Below are 18,519 nucleotides of genomic sequence, written 5' to 3' on the forward strand. Positions count from 1 at the left end.
CCCTACTAACAGGAAAGGTGAGGATTTTGTCAGTGATCACTGCTGTGGCCCTGTGCCAAGTATAGTAGCTGTTGTATAGCAGATGCCTATTAAAACTGTGTTGAATGAATGACTTCACTGGAATAATCTGAGAGCTGAATAAGGCATGGATGACCTAGTTGTTGATTCCTACTCCTAGAAGCCAATGAAGCTAAAGGTATTCACCAGGAGCTGAAGAGTGCTGAAGTCTGTATACATTCTATTTACCTCTTCTCTTCTAGCTTACAGTAAGTGAAAAATAACTTTGATTTCTAAATTAACATCTTTGTGGAGTAGTATGTGCTTACATTGCTTTGTTATCTGTCAAGAATGTTGAAATTGTAAGATTCTTGTTCATTGTACTTGAAATGGAAATACCATCCCTTGAGGTAAGAAATGAAGCTTTTAGGGAAAATGCATGCACATAAATGATTACAAAGTCTTTTCATCATAGCCAGACGAACATAGGCTCAGCGTTAGGTCTTGCTGAGCACGTTAATGATTAAATGCTCAAAGATGCATGAAAGAAGTGGTCTAATTAACATAAATCTCTATGATACTGGGTTTACATCCTTGCAGGCAATGGGTAAAGGTCACACCATAAATTCCTAGTTACATTTCTCTTTGCGAGTTGTTTTTGAATTCTGAGTTGTAAAGTGACTTTCAAAACGATGTTAAATTGTGTCATAGCTGAATTTTAAGAAAAACATTATGCAATTAATTCACAAGAGAAAGATTGTAAAAGCCAAACTAATTTAAAGATTTTAAGCATAATAAGAACTTTTTTCTATCAAAGTATAATTTTCAGAAAGTTAAAAATGACTTTCAATCTCTTCTGAACCATATCTATTAAATCATTAGAGGTTTACTAATTCACTAATGAAGGTGTAAAGAAGATGACAAAGCTGGTTAAAAGATCATTATAAGATTCTGGGTACTTACACACATGTTTTAAAAATGTTGTAATAAGATTCCTAAGTAATTTACAAAACTGCATCCTTCAGGGCAATAAATTCATAATGTGTGGGGTTATGTTTTCTACCAGAGAAATCATTTGCACTCTTAGTGGAACTAAATCTACCAGTTAACGTGTATCTTCACAGAGGCCAGGACTTAGTTAATAGTAAAGAGTGACTCACACAAAGCTCTATTCTGTAGATCAGCACAATCCACTACAGATAAAATACCAGCCACATAAGTAATTTAAAAATTTCCGGTAGGCACATTGAAAAAAAAGAAAAGTGAAAAATACTAAAAAATTACTTTTAGCGTTTATTTATTTTTGAGAGAGAGGAAGAGAGAGAGAGCATGGGAGGGGCAGAGAGAGAGGGAGGCACAGAATTGGAAGCAAGATCCAGGCTCTGAGCTCTCAGCACAGAGCCCGACGAGGGGCTTGAACTCGGGAGCCGTGATATCATGTCCTGAACCAAAGTCAGATGCTTAATTGACTGAGCCACCCAGGCACCCCAAAAATATTTTTACTAATAAACTTTAGGTAACCTAATAAATGAAAAAAACTATTTATCAATTTAACACATAAATAACAAATTATTAATGAGATATATTACATTCTTTTTTTCTCACTAAGTCTTCAAAATTTGGTGTTCATTTTATACTTAGAGCACATCACCTCTGACTAGCCATATTGTGAGCATTCAGTAACCACACATGGCAGGTGGTTACCCTATTAGACAGTGTAGTTTTAGATTATTTAAATAATCATTGGACAGACTTGTTAAACAGTGCCCTAAGATCATGTTGAAAGGTTGTGCTATACTTCTTTAGCTTTATTTCCAAGTTTTACTTAACGTTTCCAACCAGGAATTCTAGTCTTTTTCACTGGCTCCCAGGACATTGAATGAGAGCAAACAGAATTTTTCTATAGCACGACCTTATTTAGTATACTAAATGTGTCTTTAAAAGTTATTTTAAAGGCATTTTTGTTTATGATATATATCACATTGCTTAAGCTTTTAGCTAATGAGTCTTTAAGTTTTAATTGACCTATTCTAACAAAATCTATCACAGCACATAAAATTAAGCTGCATAGAGGATTACTCTGAGCCAACTACTTTAAATATCTTATATTAGTTACCTAATGTAAGTTTCACAAAAATTCTTTAACCTATTATTATCATTTTAGAGATGTGGAAGCTAGAAGAGAGTTTATGTAACCTGTTAAAGGCCACGCAGTTTTTAAAGGAGGAACTGGAAATAAAACCCAGTCTTCCTAACTGCAAAGCCTGAACTATTAACCACTATGCTATACACAGGGATGACTTCAAAATTAATTATTTCAACCCATATTAATTAGATACTAAACACTTGCTAAGCAAATTAAAATTAAGGATACGTCATTTTTTCTTTACACAAGCAAAAAGTTTTTTCCTGGTTTTCCAAAATGAGTAGGAAGAACCTATACAAAAAAACACACAAAGTTTCTGCAATTATAGGAACATACTATTTCTTTACTCTTTAAAAAATCAATTATGTTGTTTACCTGAAATTAATGTAACACTGCATTAACTCTATGTCAATAAAAATAAATTAAAAATTAATAAGGGAAAGAAGTTGTTCATATTAAATTTTCTGTAGTGGAATAAAATCCAATGCCTTTGTTCTCTCTCATTCCTACTTTATAGGTTTGGTTTGTAAATTGCTCTTATTTCATAGGAAGAAAGCATAACGGGGGGATTCTGTTCTCATTATCACAGAATACAATTTGGAAGACCTTTTAAATTGAAATGGAAATAGAAAATTGAGATAGAACTGGAACTAGGGAAAAAGGGCCTTGCTTAATGATTTTTAAAGGCAAAGTTCTTGAGAAAATGTGGCCAACAGAAATAAAATGTGGCCTCGTGACAAGAGTTTGGCATTTTTTTCTCTTTTTCTATTTTTTGGTTCAACTTGTATAAACTAGAAATTAGTACTGTTCCTTGAATATGTGGTAGGAATTACCTATAAATTTCTACTTGTCTGGTGCTTTCTTAGACAGAAAGCTCCCAACTATTAATACAATATATTTAGTGGCTATTAATGTATTCAAGTTGCTTTTCCATCTTTTACTAATTTTGTCACATTACATTTTTATGTTGTTTGTCCATTTAACTTGGTTTTTCTAATGGGCTGTTAAGTCGTTACTTACAGCACAATTTGATAAGTTTCAACATTTTTTTTTTTATACCTTTAGATATTTCACTTACTTCATTCTGTGTTTTGTTTGCTTCCATTTCCCAAATCACTTTTTAAAATGTATGTCTAGCTTACTGGTATTTAGGGGGGACAAAAACAGCTTTCAGTTTTGCAAATCATATCTTTGTCTCCCATGTCATTTAATGACATTATCTTTATTATCTTCATGATCTTCTTGTTTCATATTTTGTTGGTGTTTGTTTATTCTGTTAATCTTTTTCTATCTTCTTTATTTGAAGGCTTATATCATATATGTACACTCTTTGAAGTTTTAATTTTTTTTTTATTTTCTAAATAGTGTTTTCAAAACCATACATTTACCTTTGTTCATTGCTGTGTTAGCTCTGAATTATCTCCTAGGATGAGAGGTACACATTCTGTAACAGTTCCTTATGTTTTCTTAGATCCATTTGCTGTATTGGTCTGTTTTTTTTTTGTTTTTTTTTTTTTTTTCCAAATACTTGTCTCTTCACAGAGAAAATTTGCTCAATAACTTAAATTTGATATATAGTTATTCATTTCATTCAAGATTCCTACAGAGGCAAAATACTATGCTTCTTTTCTAGAGTTGTGACTTTCCTTGGTAATTTGGCTGTTACATTACTTAGCTTTCTCAAAGAGTGAGGAACAAAATATAAAGGTTTAAAATTGAGAAAAAATTTTAAAAATTAAAATCACATGAAAGGGATACATTCTTTCTAAGGGCCATGCAGATTATAGATTGAACTACCACTAGTCTTCCCAGATTTAATGTTCAATCTCATAATTTTCAACTACTATTTTAAATAATAAAAGGGAATTTTAAAATGAAAAATCATGTTCAATATACTAATTCTGTTTAAAAATCACTTATGTGTACATATAAAGATTAAAAATAAAGGGGTGCCTGGGTGGGTCAGTTGGTTAAGCGGCTGACTTCCACTTAGGTCATGATCTCACGGTCCGTGAGTTCGAGCCCCGCGTCGGGCTCTGTGCTGACAGCTCAGAGTCTGGAGTCTGCTTCCGATTCTGTGTCTCCCTCTCTCTGACCCTCCCCCGTTCATGCTCTGTCTCTCTCTGTCTCAAAAATAAATAAACGTTTAAAAAAATTTAAAAAATATATATAAATAAAGTGATTATATCAGAATGGAACTTTTCTTTATATTTTTATGTATTATCTAAGTTTCCTTCAATTTTTATGTGTTACTTTAGCAAGTAGAAAAGAAACAATAAATGCTAATAAAGTAATTAAATGCTAATTAAAACCATGATAAAATCTTTCCTCTGAAAACAAACTTGTACCACAGATTATCCTTTTGAGATTATTGTCAAGTGTGCCAATATATGTATATTTTAGGAATCAAATTGCATATTTTCTTGCTTGAGCCTGGCCTGCAAAACTGAGCATCTTTGTGTCTGGTAGATACTTACACACGGAATATTAAACTTTTTATTTTCAGAAGAAGGGTGGAGCCAGACCAAAAGTTGAAGAAACTCTCTCAGTGCTTTGAAAATATATATTTGTTAAAAAGGGTGCAAAAATCATTCCTATCTATCTGAAATAATTCTGTAAACCCTGTGATTTCAGGGAAGGGAAAAAATATCTAGAAGAGGAAGATAAACATGAAAATAGTACCAGCCAAATTGCTTAAGACAGACCCATGTGGCAGGAAATGTCATGGCAAGAGGCAGTCTGGCCAACTAAAGCAATATCAGACAGACCAACCATCAAGTCTAACATTCACATCAAATTACTGTAGGCTGAGGCAAGCTTTTTGGTTTTCTTTTTGGGGGACTTAGTCAACTGAATGGCAAGATGAGACTATGGATGGAGTAATATTTAAAGTTTTATCCATCTCTCAATTTCTAGCTTGGATTTCACATGTATTTCACTATGAGGAAATTGGCTTCCAATATATATAAAGCTCTATACTCACACCACCCTATATCAAAGTATTTTATATGCAGACTAAATACCTAAAGAGCAAAAATGAAGCTATAAATTGGATAGAAGACAATATGAGAGAATATTGTCAATTTGGAAAGGCCCACTTAAAAAAAAATCTAGACACAACCACCAACATGCTGGGATAAAATATTTGTAACACCTACATGAGAAAATGAGTTAATACTATGAACATACACAATGATTAAAGAAAGTTGAGAAAAAGAACCCACACAAAATAAGATATATAAATAAGATAAAAATAAAAGTTATAGAATACCTATAGGCAGTCAAAAATTATTTTTAAAAATGTGCTCAACTTCACTGCTAACCAGGAAATGCAAGTTAAAACCAAATGCAATACAATTTCATACCCATTGGATTTGCAATACTTAAATTAATAGCATTAAGTGCTGAGTAGGGCCTGTGAAAATGAATAGTCTTTCATTTTCATGAATTTTCATTTTCATTTCATTTTCATGAATGGCTTTTAGAAAAATAAAATGGGCATGATATACTTGGAGAATACTGTAAAGTATCTATCAAATTTTTAAAATAGAAATATAATTTGATCCATCAATGTCACTTCTATGAATGTATTCTTCAGAAATAGTGGTATTCATATGTGAAGTTGCATATAAAAACCTGTAGCTTTAAGTATTATTTGTAAAGCAAAAAGCCTAGAAAGAAAAACTAAAGGTACACCAATGTAAGTTTAGTACATCAATATAATGTGCTATAAGACAGCAATTTTTATTTTTTAATTTAACTAATTAATTAAGTATTTTTGAGAGAGAGAGAGAGAGAGAGAGAGCATGTGAGTGAGCAAGGGGCAAAGAGAGGGAGAGACAATCCCTTCAGGAGCAAAGAGAGAGGGAGAGAGAGGCAGAGAGAGTGCAGAGCCTGGAGTGGGGCTCGAACCCATGAACCGTGAGATCATGACCTGAACCGAAGTTGGATGCCTACGGACTGAGCCACCCAGGCGCCCCAAGACAGCAATTTTTAAATGAGATAAACCTTTTTTACTTCCTTAAAAAATTTAGTGCATGTTAAGCAAAAATTGCAGGGTAAAACCAAAAGGCGTTTTGGTTCACATAGGCATATTTATATGTATGTGTGTACATGTGTGTATATATGTATTTATCTGTATGTTTATAACAATGATGATGATGATATTGATGATGATATAGCTAACATGTACTAGGCACTTACTTTGTACTAAGTCCTATCCTAAACACGTTACATGGATTGACTCAACTAATCCTCAGAACTACCCTACCAGCTAGGGATTAGTATCTCTCCATTTTGAAAAACCACAAACAACTTACCTAAGACACATAGTAGGTGACAGAACTAAAAGTGATTTCAACAGTTTGTCTCCAGAATCTGCATCTCTCAAACTTTTCATTGAAATTCTCTAAACAGGTCCAGACTGAAAAAGGACAGCAAACCACCCAGCCTGGTTAGTGTTGTCAAGCTCTCAGAATTCCAGGGATCCTAGATTTTCCTGTGAGCCATCCAGGAGCATGTGGAGAACTCTTGTGATTTTTGTAAAGACCTGGGCTCCTTTTCTTCTCCAACAATAGGTAGTTGGGTTCTACCTTGGAAGTCTCAATTTATACTTTTAGGGAATAAAATGGAAAGTCAATGAGTATAATACATTAAGTTCCTATTAGATAAAGAATAGCTTTGGGGGAAAATACTGGCACTTGTCTGATGAGAAGCATTTTATTGGAGACACAATAATATTGATTTAATTCTGAGGTAGGTGGGAATATTAATAATTAAGAATTGAAAGCACTGAGGAAAAATGTTCTATATTTGAGTACATTTGCACGACAGTGGTGAGCAAGGGATGAGCCTGTTCACATTCTTAAAGTCAGACAATTGCATTAACAATCGATAAAGGCTCAAGTATAACCTGCTGCTTATATTTCTCTTTGTGAAGGTTTTGAGCAATCGAGTGACTATCCAAACAAAACAAAGCATTAAATGATGTCATTGTCAGGGTTATGTGGAGATTATCAAGCACTTATTTTAGAAAAAAGGAGCAGTGATTTCCAAGGCTAATTCAAACCAGATGCAATTTGAAAGTCTAAGTATTTTCCATTGAGCAAACGGACTCTTTCAGGGAATTTCAGGGCAATGCAGAATCATTCAACTGTGCAGATATATGCTGCAGTTTTGCCTCATTTCTGTACAATAAATGTGTTTTTTTAAACTTCTTTTCAAAGCAATTATTTTGCCAGTCGTACATATCCATTGCTGTGTATTTTACATTAAATGTAAATGCTATCCCAGAGCCAATAAGAATTAATGTTTACCAGGCACATTCTATATATGTTCTAGTTACTTGTCACGTATCTTGCAAGCACAATCTCATTTAACCTTTACAACAGTGTGCATATGGACTTCATACACATGTGTTCAGCATATATTCATTATCACCATTTTACAGATGGAGATGTTGAGGAGGTCACTGAGTTTGGCCACGCTGTTTGTAAATGGAGCCTCTGGAAATCAAACCCAAGTGGTTTTTTTTCTTTTTTAATGCAAAGTCCATATTCCAAACCACTATACTCAGTGCCTCTAAGAGTTATAACCAGGGCAGGAAATGGCCTTCAAGTGTCTTTTCATCTCTAATTTTATCTGGAATATCAACTTTACTAAACTACCTCCTAAACTACTATAAAGTATTTGACATATTTGCTTGTCTATAAAATTTGACACACATGCACAAAAATGGCTTTTTATTCTTCTCTTTAAGTTGAAGAATCTCTTTTCTGTGTTTTCTAGGATAGGACATAAAACTTAAAGCAAAGATAGCTGTCATTTTTTTAATGACTGTAGAGGAGCATTCAATCTTTTCACTGGTTGCAATACAAAGTAAAAATACTCAAATGTCAGAGTAGTTTCCTTTTATGGAGCTAGAACTTTAAACTTTAAAATTACCATTTCATCAAAAAACTTTAAAATTTTTCTTAACAGATGGACAGAGCACTTTCTGCAGAAAACATTCACTTTTATAGTCTCATAATCCCAAGAGGGAAAAGTGAAGGCTATGCAACTTGGTCATCCAAATGACACAAAAAACTTAACTTCCTGATGACCTACTGAAAGATGTGATCCTTTTCTAAAGAATGATCTTGGTTTACCTGATATGACAAGTGGAAGAAGCCAGCTAGGTACCTGGTCATATTGGGAAGCCTGTGTGGCACAGACCTCCAGAGCTGTTGTCAGCCTTTCGACATTTTCCTTCAGATTTTAGTACTCATAATTTAAAACGTTTGAATTGTCATAAACTTCAAAATACGTGTTACTGATTTTCAACTTGTATTTTAATATAGAAAATTCTCCTTAAAGCAAATGACGTGGGGGGGGGGGGGGGGCCCTGGGCGGCTCAGTCAGTTAGGTGTCTGATTCTTGGTTTCGGCTCAGGTCATGATCTATGGTTCGTGGGTTTGAGCCCCGCACCAGGCTCTGCACTGACAGTATCAGTGTCTCCCTCTCTCCCTGCCCCTTCCCCACTCGCTCTTTCTGTCTCTCTCTCAAAAAAAAAAAAAAAAAAAACTTAAAAAATAAATAAATACAATGATTTGGTTTAAACTGTGTGATTAACATTAACAATTTCATTCACTAATCTCCTTTTGGGTAATTGTTTTCTGTAGTGTGTTTGGAAACTGCAAAAAAAAAAAAAAAAAAATCCAAACCAAGCCCAAGAAACCTTTCTCTCACTTTACAAGGTTACTTGATTATAATAAATATTCATTACTTCCCAGTTTAATTTGGGAATTGCTCAGTGAGATGGAAAGCAAGATCTGTAGACACAAACTCAGAGAGGAAGAAAACTCGCCAATGGTTATTACCACACATAAGGAAAAGCAGCCCACACTTGCCAGTTGTTTTGGAAATGAGAGACAAGTGTCAGGCCATACCTCTTCCTGAATGTGGCTGGCCTTTTGGATGGCATCATAAACTCTTCCAAATGCATCCAGCCACACAGCTCTAGGAGCTTCATTCATCTCATAAGTATTTCAGAAGGCATTTATAGCAAAATCATTTCTAAAACCACACAAAGCCCAAGATTATTATTTTTTAAGAAAAACATTTTAAAATGGAGAATTGTAATCTTACACAAAAGTTCACCTAATAGTGAACCCCTATATGCAATGACTCGACATCAACAACTAGTATCACTTTACCAATTTCATTTTATCTCTCACTCCCCAGCTTCCTTCCTGGAGTATTTCAAAGTAAATTCCAGACATTGTGTCATTTTATTCATAAATATTTTACTATATATCCAAAGGAAAATAAGATGTTTATACCTTTATCTTTAAGGAATATATATATATAGTATAATATACATGATATATAATATATAATATATAAGGAATATATAATATATAATATATATTCCTATATAATTGTAATCATACATTATATTTACCATATAAAAATATAATATATTATTATAACATATATTAATATATATTATATTATATTTTTATACATTATATTTTATTATTTATTATTTATTATTAGTACTTATTTATTATATTATTATATAATATATTATAATATGTGTAATATATTATTATATTATATTATGTTATTATTATTTATTATATATATTTACATATGTAAAGTATTTATATTATTTATTATATGAGTATACGAGAGTATATGAGTATATATGAGTATATGAGTATTTATATTATTCATTATATATAATATATAAGGTATATATAATATTATATGTAAAATATATAATGTATATATTGCATTTTCGCCTTTGCCTAAATAATTAAATACTGCAGTCACATATTAAAGGCTATTTATGCAAGAGGATAGTAATTAGGACCATGAGAATATAGCTGAAAGGGAAGAAATACTTTCCTCTTTTTTTTTTGCCTTCTCTTACCTTAAGTACTCCCTGAGCTTTTTCCTCTTTGCTGTTCTCTGGATTCAATAAGTAGATACATTTTGGGGGTCATTATAAGTTTTGAAACTAGACCAAAAGAAAAGCTAATATATGCAACATAAAGCATATTTTCCTTAACAATCATTGAATGTTTTTGTAGTGATAGTTCATAAGGCTGCAAGATTTCAGGTCATAGAAACAAGTATTTTTCTGCACACTGTTAAGCCTGACGGTAATAAAATAGTAAATTAGTAACCCAGGTTTTACAATTCATGTGAAACACTTCCTGACTTAAAGGTTTTTCTTTTTGTCACACAGTTAAAAGAATATATAGGGAAAATGAGAATTAGAACCACAATATTCATCTCCAATAATTCTACAGTTCCCCCTAATTTCTTTAGATCACTGCATAATTTTTATTATAATAGGCCTAAGTTCTATATAACTTTTATATATTGACATGCCAACATTAAAAATATATAAATCAGATAGATTTCTTAATTTTTGTTGGTGTTTCAATTTATCTATTTATTTTATTTGCGTTGGGATTTCAGAATTGAATTGATTGTGCTCCTTGGGTCATGGCAAATTTTTATTGCCAACCAGTGTTTTATTTCATGATCCTTCCCATTCATTCTGCCATCATCTAGCCCCTTCCCACACCCACCTAGCACCCACTCACAGGCTTGCACTCTTTCAATCGACATTCCTCATAGTTCATGGTCATTTGCAAATACGCACGTCCATGAAATTTATTTCTAACATAGGTATGCCTTTCATGGCATAAAAGGTGTCACATCCTATTTCTTACTGTTTTATTCAGTTGTTTAGTTTTACAATGTAGTCACACAGCTGTTTTTTCCATGTGACTCATTGCCTCTGACACTGTACAGTATTCCTCACATGCTTATCCATATGCCACATTTTATGTGTGTCTGCAGATGCCTATTTTTGAATTCCTAGGTTGCCTTCAACTGCTTTCTACCACCATATGCTAAAGGGTACATCATTGTACGTGTCTTCTGGTGCATCTGAGAAGAGCATCTCCGGAGTGTAGGACCAAGAGTGAGATTTGGGGGCACAAAGTATGTGACTACAATTTTCACTAAATATTGCCAGAGTGTTTTCTAAATGGCTACATTGTGTTAGAGCTGTGTCTCTCACTATTATGTGAGATTTCACATTTCCCCACATCTTCACCAGACTTTGCCATTCTCTCTCAAATTTTTAGCAACCTGATGACTCTAACATTGTATGACCGCAGTAGTAGAATCATAGTGGTTGTAGAGATTAGGTGTGTGAATCAGGACACTTATATTTTAAAAGCCCTTAGAATAGTGCCTGACCATAGTAAGCACTCAAATATTGTCAGTTTATGTGGTTCCTCCAATGAACATAAGGCTCAAGTCAATGAGCATTCTTCATATATTTAGTAGCCATTCAAATTACTCCACAGCTTTATATTACTTTTCTATAAGGTTGTTTGACATTATTCTTTCTGTGTCCCTTTTCTTTGCATATACTCTCAACATCTTTAATTTTTTATAGAAATTGAAAGGATTTTCACACAATCTACTGTTGATGATTTAATCTTCTATTTGCTGTCCTATTTTGAGGGCACATCTTTAGTTCAATGTAGTAAAGCTATCAATTTTTCCCTTTATATTTCATGTTATTTTTAGTATTGTTTAAAAAGTCTCTTTCTATTCTGAAATCATAGACACATCCAATTTTACACTTATAAAATTTATAGAAATATTTATTAAAATTATTTATAATAATTATATTATTTTAATTCTTTTGAATTTGTATTTAGTTTTATGTCATTATGTCATTTTATATCATTTATATCATTCACATTCTTCTAATCATTTTATAATCTTGTTGAATTTTCTTACTACTTCTAGTCTGTCATTAGATTCTTTTTATAAAAAAATATTCATTTATTTTGAGAGAGAGATAGAATGTACCTGCCTGTGCACATGAACTGGGGTGGGGGCAGAGAGAGAGAATTCCAAGCAGGCTTCATGCTGGATACCAGGCTCCAGCATGGAGACTGACCGGGGACTCAATCCCTCGACCCTACGATCATGACCTGAGCCGAAATCAAGAGTCGGATGCTCAACCAACTGAGCCACCCAGGTGCCCCAGTAGATTCTTTTAGATTTTTAGGGATTTTCGTATTATTAACTGCAAGTAATTAGTTTTGATTCTTCCTAGCAGCTCCTAATACATTTTATTTCCTTTCCCAGTCTTCTTGTATTGTCTAAGACTCCGTGTCCTGTTGAATAGTAGTGAAATAGCTGGTTTTCTATTTCTTTCCAATGTTAAATGAAATCCTTCCAAAATTTTTTCATTTGATATGTTATTGCTATAGTTTATTATTTTGTCATTAAAGTAAGGAAGTCCCCTTTTGCCTAGTTTTCTAAGAATGGTAAACATGAGGAGATTTTATTTCTTACTAATCTATTGAGGTTATTATTATTATTATTTTAAACAAAACAGTTTTTGGTTGGATAAAATTTTATTTATAATATTAGTATTGATGTTCATAAATGAAACTGAACCATATTTGTATTTTCTTGAACTACCTATATTGGAATTAGAATGCTATCATAACATCATTAAAATAATTTTAGCAGCTGTTTTTTCTGTTGTCTAGACAAACTACTATAAAATAAGAAACATACATGGCAAAACTCACATGTAAAACTTCTAGAAGGAAAATGTTTTAGAGCATTGTTATTTAAAATACATTGTTCAATTAATATTTTCTATTTCTTCTTGTGTTAATTTTGGCATTTTGCATTTTCCAGAAATATATCCATTTTGCTTTCAATATCAAATTTACTGGCATTTATTTATTTAGAATATTATTTTTGATTTTTAAAATATTTATGTAATTGCTGGAATCAAGAACTATATATTCCCTAGGGTCCCATTATCTCTCAACTTCTGTCTTTGATTTCAAATTTAAAGAACAACAGTCTCGCTGAGATAAATCTAAATTCATGTCAAATCAATTCACTATTCCTCATAAATTAGGCTACCTCACCTGCTTAGGGCCTAGCTACATTCCTACTGAGGCATGTAGATGTTTGGATGTTCCCTATGGTTTAGATGGTGAGCTCATGACTCAGATTACCTGGATTCAGATACCAGCTCAGCACTGAGTACAAACATAACTTTGTGAAGTTTCTTATCTGATCTGTACTTCAGTTTTCCTTTCTTGAAAATGGAGGTGATAATAGCACTGTCCACACTGTATGATTTTTGTGTGATTAAACTGGTAATACGTATGAAAACACAGTATATAGCACACACAAGATATTCAAAAGTAATCTATGTTTATTTATAATTTAACCAAACATGAATATACCAGTTTCTATCTTCCATTTTTTCTTTCATTCAATGTTATTATGAAAAATTTTCCAGTAACTCCATATTTTTCTAAAATATAACGTTTAGTAACTTCCAAACATTATCCACTGTGGATAGAGGTGGATGGATGGATACACAGAGATAGACAGAGGGAAAGACAGAAAGAAGATGCATGAATATGTCTGTATCAACTCAAACATTTGGAGAGGATATGCACCTTTGGTAAAATGTTGCACCCTCTAAAAGATAGACTTCAATGGACCAAAGACAGGTATTCACTTCTTGAATAATAACATTTTTGTCAAAATGGAGAGCAAGAAAGATGTGATTATGTGTATGATTCCTTTATAATTTTTCAAATAAAAATAAAAGTTAAAATTATGACATACTTTCAAAGTATGGGACTTGGGATTTGTTGACGCCCAGCAAGTCAGGATTTCTTGGTGGGGAGGGTGGAACTTTTGTAAATTCTACATTGTTTACAGCCCTACCTACTCAGTGAAAAGACCTGTGTACTATAGGTGACAAAACAAATTACAAATCAGAAGATAGAGTTTCATATCATGATCTTAATTTTTTTAAAATGTTATCAGAACTTATCTATAGGTTGTGTCATAAGTTGAATCTTATTCATAGTCTTATTCATAAAGACTTCCAAAATTGTCTTTAGTCAGTGTAACTATTGTAATCAGAAATATTCGTGATAAATATTAACATAAAAAATCATGGGAAAAAGTCAAAAGCGTTCTTGCTTTTGAAAAGTCTCCCAAGCACGCCAGGGCTCCACACTTTCTTTGGTGAAATAAACTGCCTTCCATTTTTCTTCAGTGGGCCTCAGCTGGAAGCATGAATACCAAGTGTCCAGACGATAGTCATTGAACAGCTTATTTTTAATCTTTGTCATTTCAGGAGAGGGACTGAGTAGACATGGGAGTGATCATGCCAGATTCAGAACAGTGTCCCCTGAAATACGTTTAAAAAAAAAAATTCAAAAATCCTTCCAGTCAATTTAAATAGTCTATGGAAGCCTGTGATTTTAGGGAAACCTCAAAATATCAAGACAAGAGGAAGCTAAGAGTAAAAGGAATACCAAATTGCTTAATTTAGACTCATAAAAAAAGATGTTGAGTCAAGAAGAGAATTTGCTAAAGGAAGTGATTTTTGATCAGTGAGAAGCATATCTTCAAGTCCTTAGGCTGTTTTAAACAAGTTGCCATTGGGTTTAGGTGAATTAATTAACCTTATTTTTGTTAAGTACCTGCACACAAAATGAGGATCTGATCATGTCTGATTTCCATCATTCTCTATGGTCATACAGTTCTGACATTCAAATATTGTAAGTAGTTGTTGACATAGTCCTTGAAAAATCTGAAGTTATTTCTCACAGGCTGGTAAAGTCAGGGCTACAAACACACAAAACTGAATGGAATGTTAACTGGGATAATTAGTAAATAGATACATTTAGAAAAACCAGGCAGAGAGAAAAAGTTGCTACAGTCTCAGGGCTTTAGCCTCAATTTTATCATATTTTAAAACCAGAATTATCTTCAGATCTCTATTTGCATCAGCAAAGCAAAATTTATCATTTCAAATCATAAATCTCCATGAGACTTTGGATCCTCAACCTTTCCTTCTGTCATAAGCATTCTTTAATATGTAAAGACCTAAAATAATGATGGTGTTTTCTCTCAATAATCTTGCAGGGGTTTACTATTTACTATGTAATAAAAATAATAAATGAGTTTTATATATAATGAAAATATTACGAAGAAAGTTGCTGAATCAACCCACTATGTCAAGTAGGTTTACAAGAAATGAATTATTTATCAAAATAGTACACATTCAAGACCAATAAAACCTTCACCATAGTATTGGGCCATGACCATGTCTTTATAGTATTATGTGTAATTTTAAATTAATGAAAGGGAAAGTCATAGATCCTGACTGAAATTAAAAAAAAAAGAGGGGTGAAATTTTTTTTTTTTTTTAAGTTCTAGTTTGTCTAGTATGGTCAAGAAGAATTTAAATACACTTCCCTAGAAAGTGCATTTTCACTTTCACTAATCACACAGCTTTGATAGGTACTAGGGCTAAGGGCCCTTGCTAATTATTAACTGTGTTTATTGATTGGTTCTCACAGCTCTGGAACAATTATCTCTTTTGATCCTCATGACACTCAGGTCTCCTGAATCTAGGCTCCATGTGTACACCCTCAAATCATTGGGGAAATCAAACAAGAGTTATTACTATTTAGCAGGACTACCAGTAAAACAAATGTATTTAAAAAATTGTTTTTAATGTTTATTTATTTTTGAGAGAGAGAGAGAGTCAGAGTGTGAACAGAGGAAGGGCAGAGAGAGAGGGAGACACAGAATCTGAAGCAGGCTTTAGGCTCTGAGCTGTCAGCACAGAGCCCAATCAATGTAGGGCTCAAACCCACGAACCCTGAGATCATGACCTGAGCTGAAGTCGGATGTTCAACCGACTAAACCACTCCAGTGCCCCTAAACAAATGTATTTTTAAATGCATTATTTCATTATTATAGACAAAAGAAAGCAGATAAATGTCCTGGCCTAAGCAAGAGGAAATTCCACTTGTCCATATCAAAGTTCTTTCTTACTTCTTCAACTAGAAGGAAATTATTTCCTTTTATTTTTATTTCTTCACTAATATTTCTTCACTAACAGGAAAGAAATTATTGCTAAAACTGAAACTAAGCTTAAGTGATCACTCTGATTTTTAAGTTATCTTGTGTCCAGATCACTGGTTCTTATAATTTTTCACTAGAAGATGGAAGAGAACAAATGACTTCTACTTTACAGATTAAGGAAACTAAGACATATAATGCCTCGGTGACAATGTTAAAACTAAACTTCCTGGTGTCGCATGGGACATGCTAGAGTGGAAGCTTCTCTGGTGATAAGTTAGAAGAAATAAAAATATAAAGTATATTTATGTCAGCAAATCTTAGCCAAATAATTGAACTGAAAGAACGAGTTTTGGTAAACATCATGTGTTTCTGAATGAGACTCAGTGGGCTTGAATTTCCCCTTGGCCATGCACACTTGCAAAGTCTCAGTTTTCTCATCTGTAAAATGAGCCTCATTATATCCACTTTTTATTGTTTTGGTTAGGAGGAGGAAAGAAAGAGAATATAGATAATAATATTTATCAATCAGTATCTCAACCTATAAATACATGACATTCACAAAATAGGAAAATCTCAAGAGTTTTTTTAATAGGCTATATACAGAAGTTGAAAGACAGAAAAGCCAAGAAGGAAAATGCATCCAAGGGGGTAGTTGCTAGAAACTGAAAAAAGAAAAAAGAAAAAAAACAAACACACACATACGCACCCCCCCCCCAAAACAGAAAAAGCAACATAGAGTTATTTGTTGTCTTTAAAGGTACAGTGACTTTTGGTAGAAGGGACCAAGTATATAAATATTCTGACCTCACTCTCCTCTCTCTGATTTCCAACCAACCCTAAGCTAGAGGTCATCGAAGACCAGTTGCTTTAGTCCATGCAAGTCAGCCCTAAGGGAAGACCACAGGATGCAGAAGGATGGAGAAGGTAATTAGAGGAGCAAAATCAAGTCTGTCACAAAATAATAGCTCATTAGTGAACATTTTCTATGTAACAGACACAAATGATTTACTTGTGTCATCTCATTTGTACTTTTGAATTTTTCCCATAGTCATGTAATACCTGTTTAAAAACATAAATTAATTAAGGAAAAATCGAATTGCATATTATTAGTGATCGTCTGGGGACTCTTGTAATTTGGGAAACGGTGAAAGAAAATACACCTGCATAAACATCAGTTTTCTAAATCTTTAGATCCCTAGTGACTGGCTTTTTCAGAACAAAAGCCTTTGCCATACCCGCTTCTGTTAAAAGAATGCACAATAAAACGTAAACTTCCACACACTCGTGTTACAGTGCTGCAAAAGCAAAAACTATAGGGTAAACAATGAGAAATCAATCCCTTGAAGCCAGGTAACAGGTAACTCACAAGGCAAGCTGCGCATACCACCACAGACAACCCAGTCTTGAGAACACCCCAGGAGGAGGGCTGCTCTCTTTTCAACAACTTTCCTGGACAAAAAAAGCAAAGAGCTTAACCACTGCTTCTGAACCCCGGGGGATTTACAGAGAGCTCTGTCTTCTGCGTAGGACCACCAGCCTACTAGGTTTTCGTCCTTTCCAAAGAAACCTGACATTTTTGTTTTTCACGGCACTTTCGAACCGGAAAGATCAAGACGGAAATTTCGGCTACCAGAGATGGAGCGACTGGCAAGTGAAATGATGGAGTTGGTGATTATGATTGTTACCTGGATAGTCATTTTTCTTTTTAAAAGAACGTTGCGCCCGTCCGAGTTTCAGTTGTTAATCTCCTCCATCTGATATCGAAAAAAATGTCCTTCCTTAGACTAGGAGGCATTTCCAGGAGTGTCTGTAAATTCCTTTCGGATCTCACGATTTCTGAGATTGTGAATCTGCTTCTAACTCAGAGTAGGGCGGAGGCGGTGGGTGCTAGGTGCATCGCTCAGATTGAGACGGGATCCCCTGCCACCCGAGCAACCCCGCCTAGGGTATTTAGCCCCTCCCGCTTCCGAGCCCCGCCTCCCCGCAAGGCGAGCCCTATAAAGTCGCGAAGCACAGTCTCTTCTGCCCATCTCGGATTAGTCCGACTCCAAAGACCGACGAGGTGCCCCGCCCCTTGCCCAGAGCGCTGCCTGCAGGAGCAATGGCCCACGGGCTGTACCACGAGGAGTTCGCCCGAGCGGGCCAGCAGGCGGGGCTACAGGTCTGGAGGGTCGAGAAGCTGGAGCTCGTGCCGGTGCCCGAGAGCGCTTACGGCGACTTCTACGTCGGGGATGCGTACCTGGTGCTGCACACGGCCAGGGCGAGCCGGGGCTTCTCCTACCGCCTGCACTTCTGGCTAGGTAAGGGGGTGCAGGCTGCGAGACCACGACGCGCCCAGGTCGGGGTGGGGCGAGGCGGCTAAGCTGAGATTTGCAGGCTGGAGGTTGGGGTGGGGGGGCGGGTGAGGTGCAGGTGAAGTTGGGGGAGAG

The 18,519-nt window shown here is 34.4% G+C and overlaps 1 protein-coding gene across 1 annotated transcript in view; it reads left to right on the forward strand.

The window, feature by feature from the left end:
- Positions 1-18,121: 18,121 nt before the first annotated feature.
- Positions 18,122-18,519, forward strand: part of SCIN (scinderin) — an 81,056-nt gene continuing 80,658 nt past the window's right edge. Inside the window, exon 1 of the mRNA XM_060632570.3 lies at positions 18,122-18,390. Coding sequence (XP_060488553.3) covers positions 18,192-18,390 — 199 coding nt within the window. The 5' untranslated portion in view covers positions 18,122-18,191. The remainder of the gene's footprint in view (positions 18,391-18,519) is intronic.

Source organism: Panthera onca, chromosome A2, assembly GCF_046562875.1.
Source record: "Panthera onca isolate mPanOnc1 chromosome A2, mPanOnc1 haplotype 2, whole genome shotgun sequence".
Taxonomy (NCBI): Eukaryota; Metazoa; Chordata; class Mammalia; order Carnivora; family Felidae; genus Panthera; species Panthera onca.